This window comes from Sorex araneus, chromosome 2 (genome assembly GCF_027595985.1).
Source record: "Sorex araneus isolate mSorAra2 chromosome 2, mSorAra2.pri, whole genome shotgun sequence".
Taxonomy (NCBI): domain Eukaryota; kingdom Metazoa; phylum Chordata; class Mammalia; order Eulipotyphla; family Soricidae; genus Sorex; species Sorex araneus.
The window spans coordinates 260516917-260529843 of NC_073303.1; the positions used below are offsets into that span (position 1 = coordinate 260516917).

The 12927-nt window shown below is 46.9% G+C and overlaps 1 protein-coding gene across 1 annotated transcript in view; it reads left to right on the plus strand.

Moving 5' to 3' along the window:
* Positions 1-12927, plus strand: part of RANBP17 (RAN binding protein 17) — a 233952-nt gene that overhangs the window by 35313 nt on the left and 185712 nt on the right. Inside the window, exon 14 of the mRNA XM_055124757.1 lies at positions 7687-7792. Coding sequence (XP_054980732.1) covers positions 7687-7792 — 106 coding nt within the window. The remainder of the gene's footprint in view (positions 1-7686; positions 7793-12927) is intronic.

Here is a 12927-nt window from a genome sequence, read left to right on the forward strand (position 1 = left end):
TAACAATTTGTTGGTATTAGGTACTAATACAATAATTGACTAAGTCTTACCTTATTCTCAGTTAATAAGGAGTTGGGTATGCTGAGCAGTTTTAAATGACATTTCACATCTTTAAATCAGGTCAGAGAGCTACACAGTGGGAAAAAACGCTTGCCTTGCGGGGGACTGCCCTGGTTCAGTCCCTGACACCCCACAGGGCCCCCCAAGTAAACCCTGAGAATTGCTGATGTGCCAAAAAACAATAACAGCAGAGACCCAAAATACAAATAAAAGGCAATGTCTTTAATACATTGAAAAATTTAATATCCGTTTCCTTCGAGTCAAAAGGTCAGTGAGAAGTAATGTGTCTGCCTATTGAAGCTATCCGTATTCTATTCAGTAATTATTATTTTTTAATTATGAAAAAGCCTAAAGTTGTAGTTTGTACTACTGTGTGTCGAAGTATTCCATTTCTTTTGTGCAAGCTAAACACTTCAGCTAGTGTTGAACAAAGAAAATTATATGCCCTTGTTATGTGTGCTTTAATTTAGATGCTTAATGGCTTTTAATGTTACAAAATAAGTTTATTATTATATTATGATCTCATTTGTATTATATTGTCTTGCTCTTCCATATTTGTGGTGAGATGGTCATGGTTTACAAAAACAATAATCCCTAAGAAATAGGTCATTAACAGTAGTTAACGATTACTTGTGATCTATGGTAATGACTGATTTCTTTGGGATTATTGCAGTTATAAACCATAATTACAGATTATTACAGCAATAATTATTTTGTTAAAGGAAAAAATGTTCTTGCTTGAACAGCTGCTAAAACTAGTGCACTGAACACTTCAGAATAAATAGAAAAAATGGGAAATGATAGTGAAAGTTCGGGCTTATTATAAGAAGAGATTTTAAATAAATTTATAAAGATGAAACACGTGTATTGGATATTTAAATTCTAAACGCAATTTTGGTTTATAGATTTATATAGTTCTTTAAATTTTGTGGGTACCATCTGTAACCAGGGTAACTTTTTAACTTTTATTCTTTTGAACTCCTCAGTCTAAAATTGTTAGAAGCTTAGGGAAAGGTTTAAAAATTGTAAAAATACTGTTCATTTGGTTAAGCATAAAAGTTGTATTTGAGGGGCCGGAGCAATAGTGCAGTGAGTAGGACATTTGCCTTGCATGCCTTCCACCCAGGTTCAAGCCCAGGTGTCCCATAGGCTCCCCTGAGCCCTGCCAGGAGTACTTTCTCAGTGCAGAGCTAAGACTAACCCCTGAGCATCACCAGATGTGACCCCAAAAGCAATAAATAAATAAATAAACAAACAAACATTATGCCAGAAACAGTAACAACAAGTCTCACAGTGAAGACATTACTGGTGCCGGCTCTAGCAAATAGATGTACAACTGGAGGACAGTGCTACAGGGCTACAGTGCTAGGTTTGATAACTTAGTAACATCTTTATAGCTCATTTGCAACTCTGAAACTACTTCACTCAGTTCTTGCTTCATTTGCAAGGCTTGTGCACGGCCTGCTTTTCTTTTTCTTACACTCTGGCAATCACTGCTTCTTAGAAGGCTCCAGTAAATGCACTCTTATTTTTCTTTCAGATACACTTCCACTCAGAGTTTACCCTGAATTCAGGAATAGGTGATCCCATTGATCGCACGCTCTCTTTAGAGGCTTTTAGGTATGAAAAGCCTTAATTTCCAGACCACAGAATAAAGTGACTTCAAGAGTAAAAAATTTTAACTTGAGAAACTCCTGCTCCATACTTACTTCCTGTAATCTTTCTGTTACACTGTCACTGTCACTGTCATCTCGTTGTTCATCTATTTGCTCCAGCGGGCACCAGTAACATCTCCATTGTGAGACTTGTTACTGTTTTTGGCATATCGAATACGCCACGGGGAGCTTGCCAGGCTCTGCCGTGGGGTCGAGATACTCTCGGTAGCTTGCCGGGCTCTCTGAGAGGGGCGGAGGAATCGAACCCAGGTCAGCCTGCGTGCCAGGCAAATGCCCTACCCGCTGTGCTATCGCTCCAGCTGGCACTGTACACACAGCACTGAAAATAAATCATTTTCTCCCTCCCCTGTTCCTCTCAGGTTCGGCCCCTGGGGTGTGGGGTCTGTCTGCCTTCTCAGTCTACATGCAGAGACTCAGTCACGCCCTGTGGCACACGTGACATCATGTGAGTGTTTGAGAGAGGGGACGCACCCAGCTGTGCTCAGGCTCTGCACTCAGGGGTCACTCCTGGGGTCTTGGGGGACCATATGGGGTGCAGGAGATTGAGTCTGGGTCAGCCAAGTGCAAGGCAAGCACCTTAATATTTCTATCTCTTTAGCCCCTTAGCATACTGGAGCAATATCATAGCAGGTAGGGTGTTTGCCTTACATGCAGCCGACCCGGGTTCGGAGGGCCGCCCCTCTTGGAGGGCCCGGCAAGCTAAAGAGAGTATCCCGCCCCCAAGGCAGAGCCTGGCAAGCTCCCTGTGGTGTATTTGATATGCTAAAAACAGTAACAAGTCTCACACTGGAGACGTTACTGGTGCCCGCTTGAGCAGATCGATGAGCCACGGGGTGACAGTGATACATTGATGTATTGATATGTTTCGTGGTTTTTGTAGGGATAGCAGAACTAAAATTTGGGGTGGTCACTTAATAATTACAATTATAATTTGCATTTTAAGCTCTTAAAGTAGACTTTTCCTTTATTCACTTTATTATAGAAATCAATGGGTTAGGAAATCCTTAGACAATTTTCATTTTAAACTTGAATGCTTTTTTCAGAATTTTGATATTTGATCATGTAATCTGTTGTCATAAATTAACAAAATTACCACTGCCCACATCCTAAGACAAGGATTTAAAAATTATCAAGTCAGTGTCATTAGTAATATCAAGTTTTTTTAAATCTGATACTCCTAAATGAAATTCTCTGGAAAGATGAATAGTAAGAATCCTGCCTACACGACAGTGGGCTTTATGAATGAGCGCCTTACGTGGAGAGTAGTTCTCAGTGATCGTCCCAACCCTGTCTGCACCGAGTGTGATTTTCATCCTCATATTTATGAATGAGGAAATTAAAGTCAAGAGAGTAAATAACTCTCACTGTAAGTAGTAGAAGCAAATTTGAATCGAGGCTGAATTGTACTGCCTCCCGCTTTTAAGATACTGATTTTCCAATAGAGCAATATAAAATTTACTTGCATGATGCATTTCCAACTCCCCTCCCCTCCCCCCTATTTTCAAATAGGCTTATTTTCTCAAGAGCCAGTAGGCAGATATTTCTGTATGTACGTGAATGATGTGCCTCGTAAGTTTTCGTGCTTTAAATTCAACTATGTGACACATACTCATTTCATTTGTCACATTAGTTGGTTTTCTGCTGCGTGGATGGGTAGAAATCCGAAATGTGTGATTCCCTAGAATCACCTCAGAGGCACCATCTTCCTCGTCATCTGTGGTCTGGGCTGGGGGCCCGGGGGCACAGTTCAGGGTTAGGAGCTGGGACGGGGCTCGGTGAACATAGGCGGGGTAGTTGCTTTGCTGACAGTATGCCCCCGCCCCTGACGGGAGCCGTCACAGCGCTTCGTGACGGGGTGGGAGGCACCATGGCGGTGGGTTTCGGCCCCAGCTCTGCTTCCCCAGGCACCGGTGACCTTCAGTGCGTACAGAGACGCAGTCTGGGTTGTGCCCAGAAGGCACAGCAAATACGACAGGATTCTCTTTGTGTGGAGCTGGGTCTCGAAACTGGTGCTCAGGGAGCCGGGAACCCTCCCGGCCGTATGGGGCCAGCTGGGCGGCTGCTCAAGGCAAGGGCTCGGGGCGCAGTGCTCCTGGCACCACCAGGACCAGCCCAGCAGTGCTCGGGGGCCTCCAGAGCTACACCCACGTGCTTGAGAGACCACCAGGCGCCGGGCATTGGGCCCATACACTCCCGGCCACTCCACAGTCTCAGCCCCAAGCATTCCTATTTATTTTAATGTTTAATTTTTTTTTTTTTGCTTTTTTTGGGTCACACCCAGCAATGCACAGGGGTCACTCCTGGCTCATGCACTCAGGAACCACCCCTGGCGGTGTGCAGGGGACCATATGGAATGCTGGGATTTGAACCTGGGTTGGCCGCGCGCAAGGCAAACGCCCTACCCGCTGTGCTATCACTCGAGCCCCTTAATTTTTAATTTTCAAAAAATTTTAAAATTTTATAAAGTTGTTCACAATATTTGATTACATTTAATATTCTAACACCAACCCCACCCCCATGACACTTTCCCACCACTGTATTTCAGGTATTTCCATCCCAAACCCCAATCCCTGCCCCAAAGCAGAACCGAAATAATATATTTTGCACTATTTGTTATGAAAATCCGCTGAAAATGCTATAAAAAAGTATCCTTGGAGGAAAGAGGGGGAAGATTGTTGTGTGTCACCGGGGGCCCGTTAGGCCCTTCTATAGGAGCTCACTATCATGTTGCTAGAGGTTGAGCTTCGTGAGGCATTTCTATTTTTTAAATTTAATTAAAAATTTTATTTATTTTTAAAATTTTTTTATTGAGTCACCATGTGGAAAGTTACAACGTTTTCAGGTTTAAGTCTCAGTTATACAATGCTCGAACACCCATCCCTTCACCAGTGCACATATTCCACCACCAAGAATCGCAGTATAGCTCCACCCCGTCCCCCCACACCCCTAGCCCCCCCACCCCTAGCCCTCCCCACCACCGCTAGTCCCCCTCTTGCCTGTGTAGCTGATAAATTTCTATTTTAAAGCCTGTTTTGTGAACAATCTAAAAATCCAAACTGATAGAATGTATAAATACAGAGAAGGTCATGTTTATATTTGAATATTTTAAAAATAATATCTCTTAGAAAGCAGGTAGTTTTAAAATTTCTTACCTCCAAAAATGTGGGCTGGGTTGGGGCTGGAGAGATGTACAGCGGGCGTTTGCCTTGCACGCGGCCCTCCTGGGTGGGACCACCAGCATCCCACATGGTTTCCGGGGTACTGCCAGGAGTGAGCCCTGAGCAGCCCCAGGCATGGGCCCAAACAAAAACAAACCAAAAAATGTGGGATGGTTTGTTTTTTTTGATTTTTGAACCACACCTGGCCATTCTCAGAGAGTACTCCTGGCTTTGTGCTCAGGGGTCACTCCTGGTGGTCTCAGGGACCAAATTCTGGGTGTCTATGTGCAGGAAAGTTACCTACCATCCACTATACTGTTTCTATGCCTCTTATGTTTCAAGTCCATTGTATGGAAGTGTGAAGCTAATACAACAGGAACGCACAGTCTTAATAAAAACCTGCGTAAGAGTTTGGGGATAGAGTCTCATAGGGTTGCTATAATCAGTAATTAGCCAGTACTAAACTATTGCTGCTAGGAGAAATATAGGACTAGATTCCATCACAACTCTGGTCATTTTATTTTTATCTTTTTGCTTTGGTGTTTTTGTTTGATTTTGGTGTTGGGTGGGTGATGTTCAGGGGTTACTCCTTGCCCTGCACTCAGGAATCACTCCTGGTGATGCTCGGGGGACCATATGGGATGCCAGGGATCGAACCCGGCATGGCTGTGTGCAAGGTAAACACCCTACCTATTGTTCTATCACTCTGCCCTGCACATGAACCTGTTTTTTTCGTATGTTTAAGTTTAAAGATACCTAATTTAATAACTTATTGTTGATGTGCCAACACTGAAGTCACAGCCAATAGCAGCGCTTCTGCTCATGTTTGGGCAAAAGCTTGTCTGTGTGTCTGTTTTCTTCTGAAGTGACTTCTTTTTCACTTAGCACCGCCAGCAGCACTTGATGACTCTGGGAAACAGTTCCAACAGTAACAGGAACCATACAAGGCACAAAAATGCAAAAAAGAAAATGTGGTGCCACAAAAAAAAAACACAAGAAAACATTCAAATCATATGACAATTTGGCCTTGAGACACCTCAATGATATTTCCTCCCACGCCTGGTATCAGAATTGATAAGAATCCCCAGGAAGAGAGAAAGAATGTGTTCTTTCCTACATGTATTGGCCCTCCCTAAGTTTTCTGCTACTACTCATGGTTTCCTGCATGACTGTCCAATTGGAACAAACACTTTAGTTCACACCTGCAGAGACTCCTCGACGTAGAAGCATAATTGCTTCCCTACCATGAAGGAACCTGCTCATCTTTGGAAAATCGACCCCCAAGAGTAACACAAAATTCCTTTTTTACCAAGGTAATTGGTGTGTTGTTCATGATTCATGGAAGTCTCGAAAATCTTCTGTTTCTGAGTAGAAGAGGAGAATGTGATACTTCAGTAGGTGAAGACTTAGCTCTACATCGAGAGATGGAGAAGAATAGAGCTGAAGAATAGACCTAAACCAGGAGCACTCAGGGGGGAGCAAACAAAGAGCGAGGAGGAGGAGTACCACTGGGCTAGGAGGAGAAGGAAGTCCTGCAGCCGAGGGCTGCGTGGGTGGAAGGAGAGGCTTCCCGCTGAGTCACGCCAGCCAGAGCGAAGGGCAGACACAGAAGGGTCTTCCCCGTCATGGACTAGAAGGGACCAGCCCAGAGCAGCCCAGAGACTCGGCCAGCAGGGGTGAATGTGCCGAAGGGGTGAGGCGGGGGGAATGGGTGACAACTCACGCACCGGTGCAGTGACGCGGGTGGGGAGTGAGCTGTTGGAACACTGTATACTATTTTAATTTTAAATCTTTTGGTTTGGGGGCCACACCAGGCAGTACTCAGAGCTGACTCCCGGCTCCCTGTGTGGGCTCAAGGTACCCTCAGGGGTGCGAGGGATCGAACCCGGGTCAGCCACGTTTAAGGAATGTGTCCTCCCTGCTGTCCAGGCCATCTCTCAAGCCCCAACACCATCATCAGTATTCTAAGTCACAGTGTCTGAATTTTAAAAATATAAAGGGGCTGGAGCGATAGCACAACGGGGAGGGCGTTTGCCTTGCACGCGGCCGACCCAGGTTCGATCCCTGGCATCCCATATGGTCCCCCAAGCACTGCCAGAAGCAATTCCTGAGTGCAGAGCCAGGAATAATCCCTGAGCATCACTGGGTGTGACCCAAAAAGCAAAAAATAAAAAAAATAAAAAATAAATAAAGGAAAATGAAATAAAACACAAAACCCAAAGATGTTCAGTAAATACCTGCATTTCTAGACTCATCCATGCTGCTGACCCAAAGCAAATTCTTACTGTAAATACTCAACAGTAGTTATCATTTTCTCCATTTCCTAAATGAAAAACCCTTATCTTTAGACAGTCAAGTAATTTTGGTTTTGCTTTTGGGCCACACCCAGCGGTGCTCGGGGTTTACTCCTGGCTTTGTGCTCAGGGATCACTCCTGGCCGGGCTTTGGGTTCAGGGGATGGAACCCGGGTGGGCGTGTGCAGGACGAGCGCCTGGCCTGCTGTTCTCACTCTCCGCCCAAGGGCTGAGTGATTCACGTGACACGACACGGCACGTTGAGGGTGTTGGGACGTAGGCGCAGTTCCCAGGCTCTGAGGTCTGTTGTTTCCATGACTCCTACCTTGGTCAGTCTGAAATCCACTCCGTTCTGCCAGGAAGGGGGTCCGCGCTATTTTATCATGCTTTTGGGAGAATAGATCCTTTTACTAATCTAGGACTTTTCTGAAAGAAAAAAAAATGTGAACTCTTTCTAGCAATGCTTCCTAAGTGTTTTCCCTTCTTGTTCCATGTCAGGGCGTCTCACGTGGCTGGTCTACTTGGTCGGAACAGTTATTGGGGGAAGATTGACTTACACAAGCACCGACGAACACGATGCAATGGATGGAGAGTTGTCCTGCCGGTAAGGACTGGGCAGACAATTCAGAGGGCCACGAAGGAGTTGGGGAATTTTGTCACTGGGGCCATAGTGACAGCTCAGTGGCTTGGAGTACATGCTTTGCACACAGGGGGCCTGGGGTTGATCCCTGGCCACCTTCATTGTGACCCCAAATTTTTTTAAAAAATGTGTCATGAGATGATGATACTGTGACATCAAGTATTTTGTACTTTGGGGGAAGGTTTATTATTTTTCATTTCACTGATGAGAAAACCACGGGTCTACAGGGTGAGTGATTTCTGTAAGCCAGTTTGATAGACGGCACAGTTCTGTTTTGAACACTGGTTTGAGAGGAGGATGAGGTAAGGTTTGAATTGCGGTTTAACTCCTGAGACCTGGTAAAGGAAGTAAAATTGGCACTGGGTTGCTGGCAAAACTGGGATGGAGTATATCTATTCAAAAAGCAGCGGGTAGACAGCTTCCCAATACAGGCCTTAGTAAGAAGCAAGTAATTATCTGCCTTTTTGTATCTTATTCTAAACATAAAACAAAAGTGATGACATGCCAGTTGGTTCTCCACATGCTGAATTTTTTTGGGGAGGGTGGGCACACCCAGTGATGCACAGGGGATACTCCTGACTCTTCACTCAGGAATTACTTTTGGCGGTGCTCAGGGGACCCTGTAGGATGCTGGGAATCGAACCTGGGTCGGCCTCGTGCAAGGCAAACTCCCTACCCGCTTTGCTTTCGCTCCAGCCCCACATGCTGAAATTTTTGTAGCATCATTTCATAACAAAATAATAAGTGGTTTTGTTGAGCACACAGAAGCTCAAATGAGGGCCCAAGCCAGCTGAGCGGGCCGAATACCTGCTGTGTGTGGGGAAGGCCCAGGTGGGGCCCCGGAACCAGGAGGAAAGGCCCAGATGTAAGCCCTGGAACCAGGAGCGACCCCCAAGCACCACCCGATATAACCCCCAAAAGCAAATTTTTAAAAAGGCTTCAAATAAAAAGTTATATTAATTTGAAGTAAGTACTGTCATTTTGGGCTGGAGCGATAGCACAGCGGGTAGGGCGTTCACCTTTCACACGGCTGACCTGTGTTCGATTCCTCCGTCCCTCTCGGAGAGCCCGGCAAGCTACTGAGAGTATCTCGCCCGCACGGCAGAGCCTGGCAAGCTACCCGTGGCGTGTTGAATATGCCAAAAACAATAACAATAAGTCTCACAATGAGAGACATTACTGGTGCCCGCTCGAACAAATTGATGAGCAACGGGATGACAGTGACAGTGACAGTGACTGTCATTTTTCTGAGGACGTCTGAGTTTCCTAAATTTCTGCTTGAAAATTCATAGCATATATTTTTTAAAAATCTTCTTAAAGCAAAAGGTATACTATGTTGTTATGTTTTATAAACTAGAATGATAATCATAAGATGTGTAGTCACAAAATAAAATGAGTGAGTGGCGGCAGCACGGTCTCTCTCGCCCGCCACGTGCGTTCGGTGGCTATGAGCCGCCCCAACAGACACATGAAGGGAACAGGGCCGCCAGGCTGCTTGGTGACCAGTTGCCGTCTATTCCGTTCTCCCCACGCGCCTGTTCAGTCTCACTGAGCTCCCCACTCCAGCCTCACACGGCCCCTCATTCCCGTCTCCTCCTGTCCCCCTGCTAGCCTCTCAGCGCTGGGTCCAGACCCAACCTCCAAGCCTGGGGGTAGCAGCTACATCCAGGTGAGGTAGCACAGTCAGCATGTGAAAGCCCCTCCTCCCAGGGAAGCTCTTCTAAGGTAGGACAGAGATCTCCTGCAGCTAGGGGACCTGCTCAAGGGCCAGATGCCATCTAGGGGTGTGTTTCTTCTTTCCGTGCTCCAACAACCACTTAAACATTCATCTTAATTCTACTTCTTAATATTAGTCACTCCCGGGGCTGGAGCGATAGCACAGCGGGTAGGGCATTTGCCTTGCACGCGGCCGACCCGGGTTCAAATCCCAGCATCCCACATGGTCCCCTGAGCATGGCCAGGGGTAATTCCTGAGTACAGAGCCAGGACTAACCCCTGTGCATCGCCAGGTGTGACCCAAAAAGCAAAAAAAAAAAAAAAAAAAAAAAAAATTAGTCACTCTGTATGGACACAGTAAGAGATACATTAAGCTTGTAGGGTGGCTCTCCTGGGGACATCTCGCTGTAGGTCCCAGACTACAGTGCTCAGGCCAGGTTAGTCTTTCCTAGCCCTAATCAGGGTCCTTGTCCAGTTGTTACTCTTTGGATCATGGCAGAATTTGTCTATTAGCCATGCTCTTATATAGTTAAGTATTATGATGCCTGGCCTGGCCCATTTTGATGCCAGGGTAGCTCACAGCTTGCCCTGGGTCCACCCAGTCCCTCATCAGGACCCTGCTTTGGGGTGCTAGGAACTACGGGCAACTGAGGCTTAAGTTGAGAAAACAGATAGATGCCCAGGAGTGAATATTATTCGAAGTCAGTTAACTCCCAAGTTACAAAAGCACAGCGTGAACTTCCTGTGTCTATACAAAAAAAAAAACCAAAAAATCATTGCTCTAATGTAAACTATGCAAAGGACATAAGGGAAGGAGAAAAGCAGTGTTTCACTTTCAGATACAAAGTCAGAGATTTCTGAGGAATCCGACTTTACAAGTCACAGGTATTGCTTAGGGGAAATGAGTGATTTACAGGTAGGGAAAGCAGAGTACAGAGAAGTTAAACATGAATACCGAGGAAACGGGAGTGCTTTGGGAGTACTGTGACGGGCGGTACTCAGTAAACCCAAGCTCCTTGTGGCAGAGAGAAAAGACAAGCCAGATAAAGCAATGCTGTCCTACAATAAGATATGATAGACAGGGTTAAATGAGCTAATGTTTTAAATTCCCGGCAGTTATGTATTACCAAAAATAAAGTCCCAAACCCCACAGTTTATCTGAACATGAAATAGTATAAAATGTACTTAAAACGGATCCTTGTTTTGGAATCTTGGGTCGTTTCTCAGCGTCTTCCTCTCTGTGACATACCGTGGGGCTGGGGGATGCCTTCAGCTCAGTCTACACCGAGCAGCATCCTCCCTCCGAGACGGTCTGCTGAGGAGGGGCGTGCTGCCCTTGAAGGCTTTCAGCCGGTGGTACCCAGTGGGCTTCCGGCGAAGCTGAAGGACCCTTTTGTCCACCAGACCCAGCGGCTGTGAGCATCCCCCTGCTTTGTGCCGTCAGACACTTGATAAGACCACTTCCTAGTTTCCCATGAGAGAGAACAAGTGTCCTCCCTTGTGTTTCTTTTTTTTTTTTTTTTGATTTGGGAATTGGTGCCATGTTTTATTAATTTATCTCTACCTAACTTTTATTTTCCAAAATTCCAGGACATTATTCAAAATCTTTTTTTTAAATTTATTTTATTGAATCACCATGTGAAAAGTTACAAAGTTCTCAGGCTTATGTCTCAGTTGTACAATGTTCAAACACCCATCCCTTTACCAGTGCCCCTATTCCACCACCAGAAACCCCAGTATGCCTCCCACCCCCACCCCCCACCCCCGCCTGGGTAACTGATAAATTTCACTCTTCTCTTTACCTTGATTACATTCCATATTTCAACACAAATCTCACGATTGTTGTTGGCGTTTCAACACAGACTCCCTATTGTTGTTGGAGTTTACCCCCCAAGAATACAGCCCTCTCCCTTGTGTTTCTTGAGTCCTCAGGGACGGCCGACTTTGCTTTCCTACTTATTCCTAGCTTTGGCCGTTCTCACGTCACAGTGCATCTGTGTTTACCTATGTTTTCTTCCACTCAGACACGCATCCAACAGGGTTCTGCCTTGACTGGTCGATGAGCGTGGCGCGAGGGGGTTCTGCGGGAGCCCAGTTCTGCGTTTCCTCCAGCACCCGCCCTCCCGGCGGCCAGCCACACCTGCTTCTGGGCTGCCTCGCTTTCCCCTTCTCCCTGGGTGTGGTCCTCGGCCGGGCCAGGGTCCTTCTCCGAGGGGCCGCTCACATCTGTGGGCTACAAGGGTCGGGCGGGTGAGCCAGGTGGGGCTGGTGGGTGCGTGAACGGAGCCTAGCACATTCACGCTGCTCGTGTGTAGACGACACTCACGTGTTTCACCTCGAAACAGCACCGTTCTGTTTCTTTGCTTGATTGGTTGGTTTTGGCCTTTGGGGCCACCCCCAGTGGTGCTCAGGGGTTACTCCTGGCTCTGTAGTCAAGAGTTATTCGTGGCGGTGCTCAGGGGACCATATGGGATGCCGGGGATTGAACCAGGTCAGCTGCATGCGAGGCAAACCCCCTCCCTGCTGGACTGTCTCTCCAGCCCATGTTTTGATGTGTTGAGGTTTTCAATGATAACGTTTCGGGTAAAATTCCAAACCCTCAATTTCCTGTGAAGAAGCCTCACCCCCCACCCGGCCTGCAGGCACGCCGCCTCCCGAGGCTCGTTGCTCTGATACCTTCCCAGCTCCTGGGAGACCACAATCCAATTAGAAAATTGTGAGGCTCTTGCCAAAAAAAAAAAAAAAAAAAAAATCTCTGCTGTTTTATCAGAAAAAGGTTAATATCACAAAAAGCTCCCAGTCTTGTGCTAATGATAATTAAAACATGTTCCTTGAACATAATTAAAGAATGCCTTTGACTTAAATATAAGCAAATGAGTACATTTGTGCTCGGGCCACACAAATTCTAATTCAATAATGAGAATGTATAGTCACTCCCGCTTTGCTGCCCCTGACCAGAGTGGAACGCTCTGGAGAAACTCGGGGAGGCGCTCGTCCTGTCCCGTGCCCCCTCGACCGCGCCTGCCCCGAGGGGCCCCCCTCTGTCCCCTCACGCCCTCCCAGCTCAGGGTCCTGTTTGCTCCCAAATCCTGGCCCGTCTTTCCCCTCCCCCACACTCTTCCCCACCAGCGTCCCCGTGGCCTCTGGCCCATCCAGGACCCCTGCGACTGCCCAGAACCCCCCAGCTCCTTCTCCAGCCCCCCTGGGCATCCCTCCAGGACTCAGCCCTTCCCTCTGGCGGCACGGCTTCCCCTAGATGTCCGTGCACATCCCTCCTCTCTCCTCCTCTTCCCCAGGCTCTGTCCTCCCTCCCCTCAGGGGTGGCTCCGGCTGTGCTCCAGGGACCCTGTGCTGGGGATGCACCTGGTGTGCAGCAGACACAC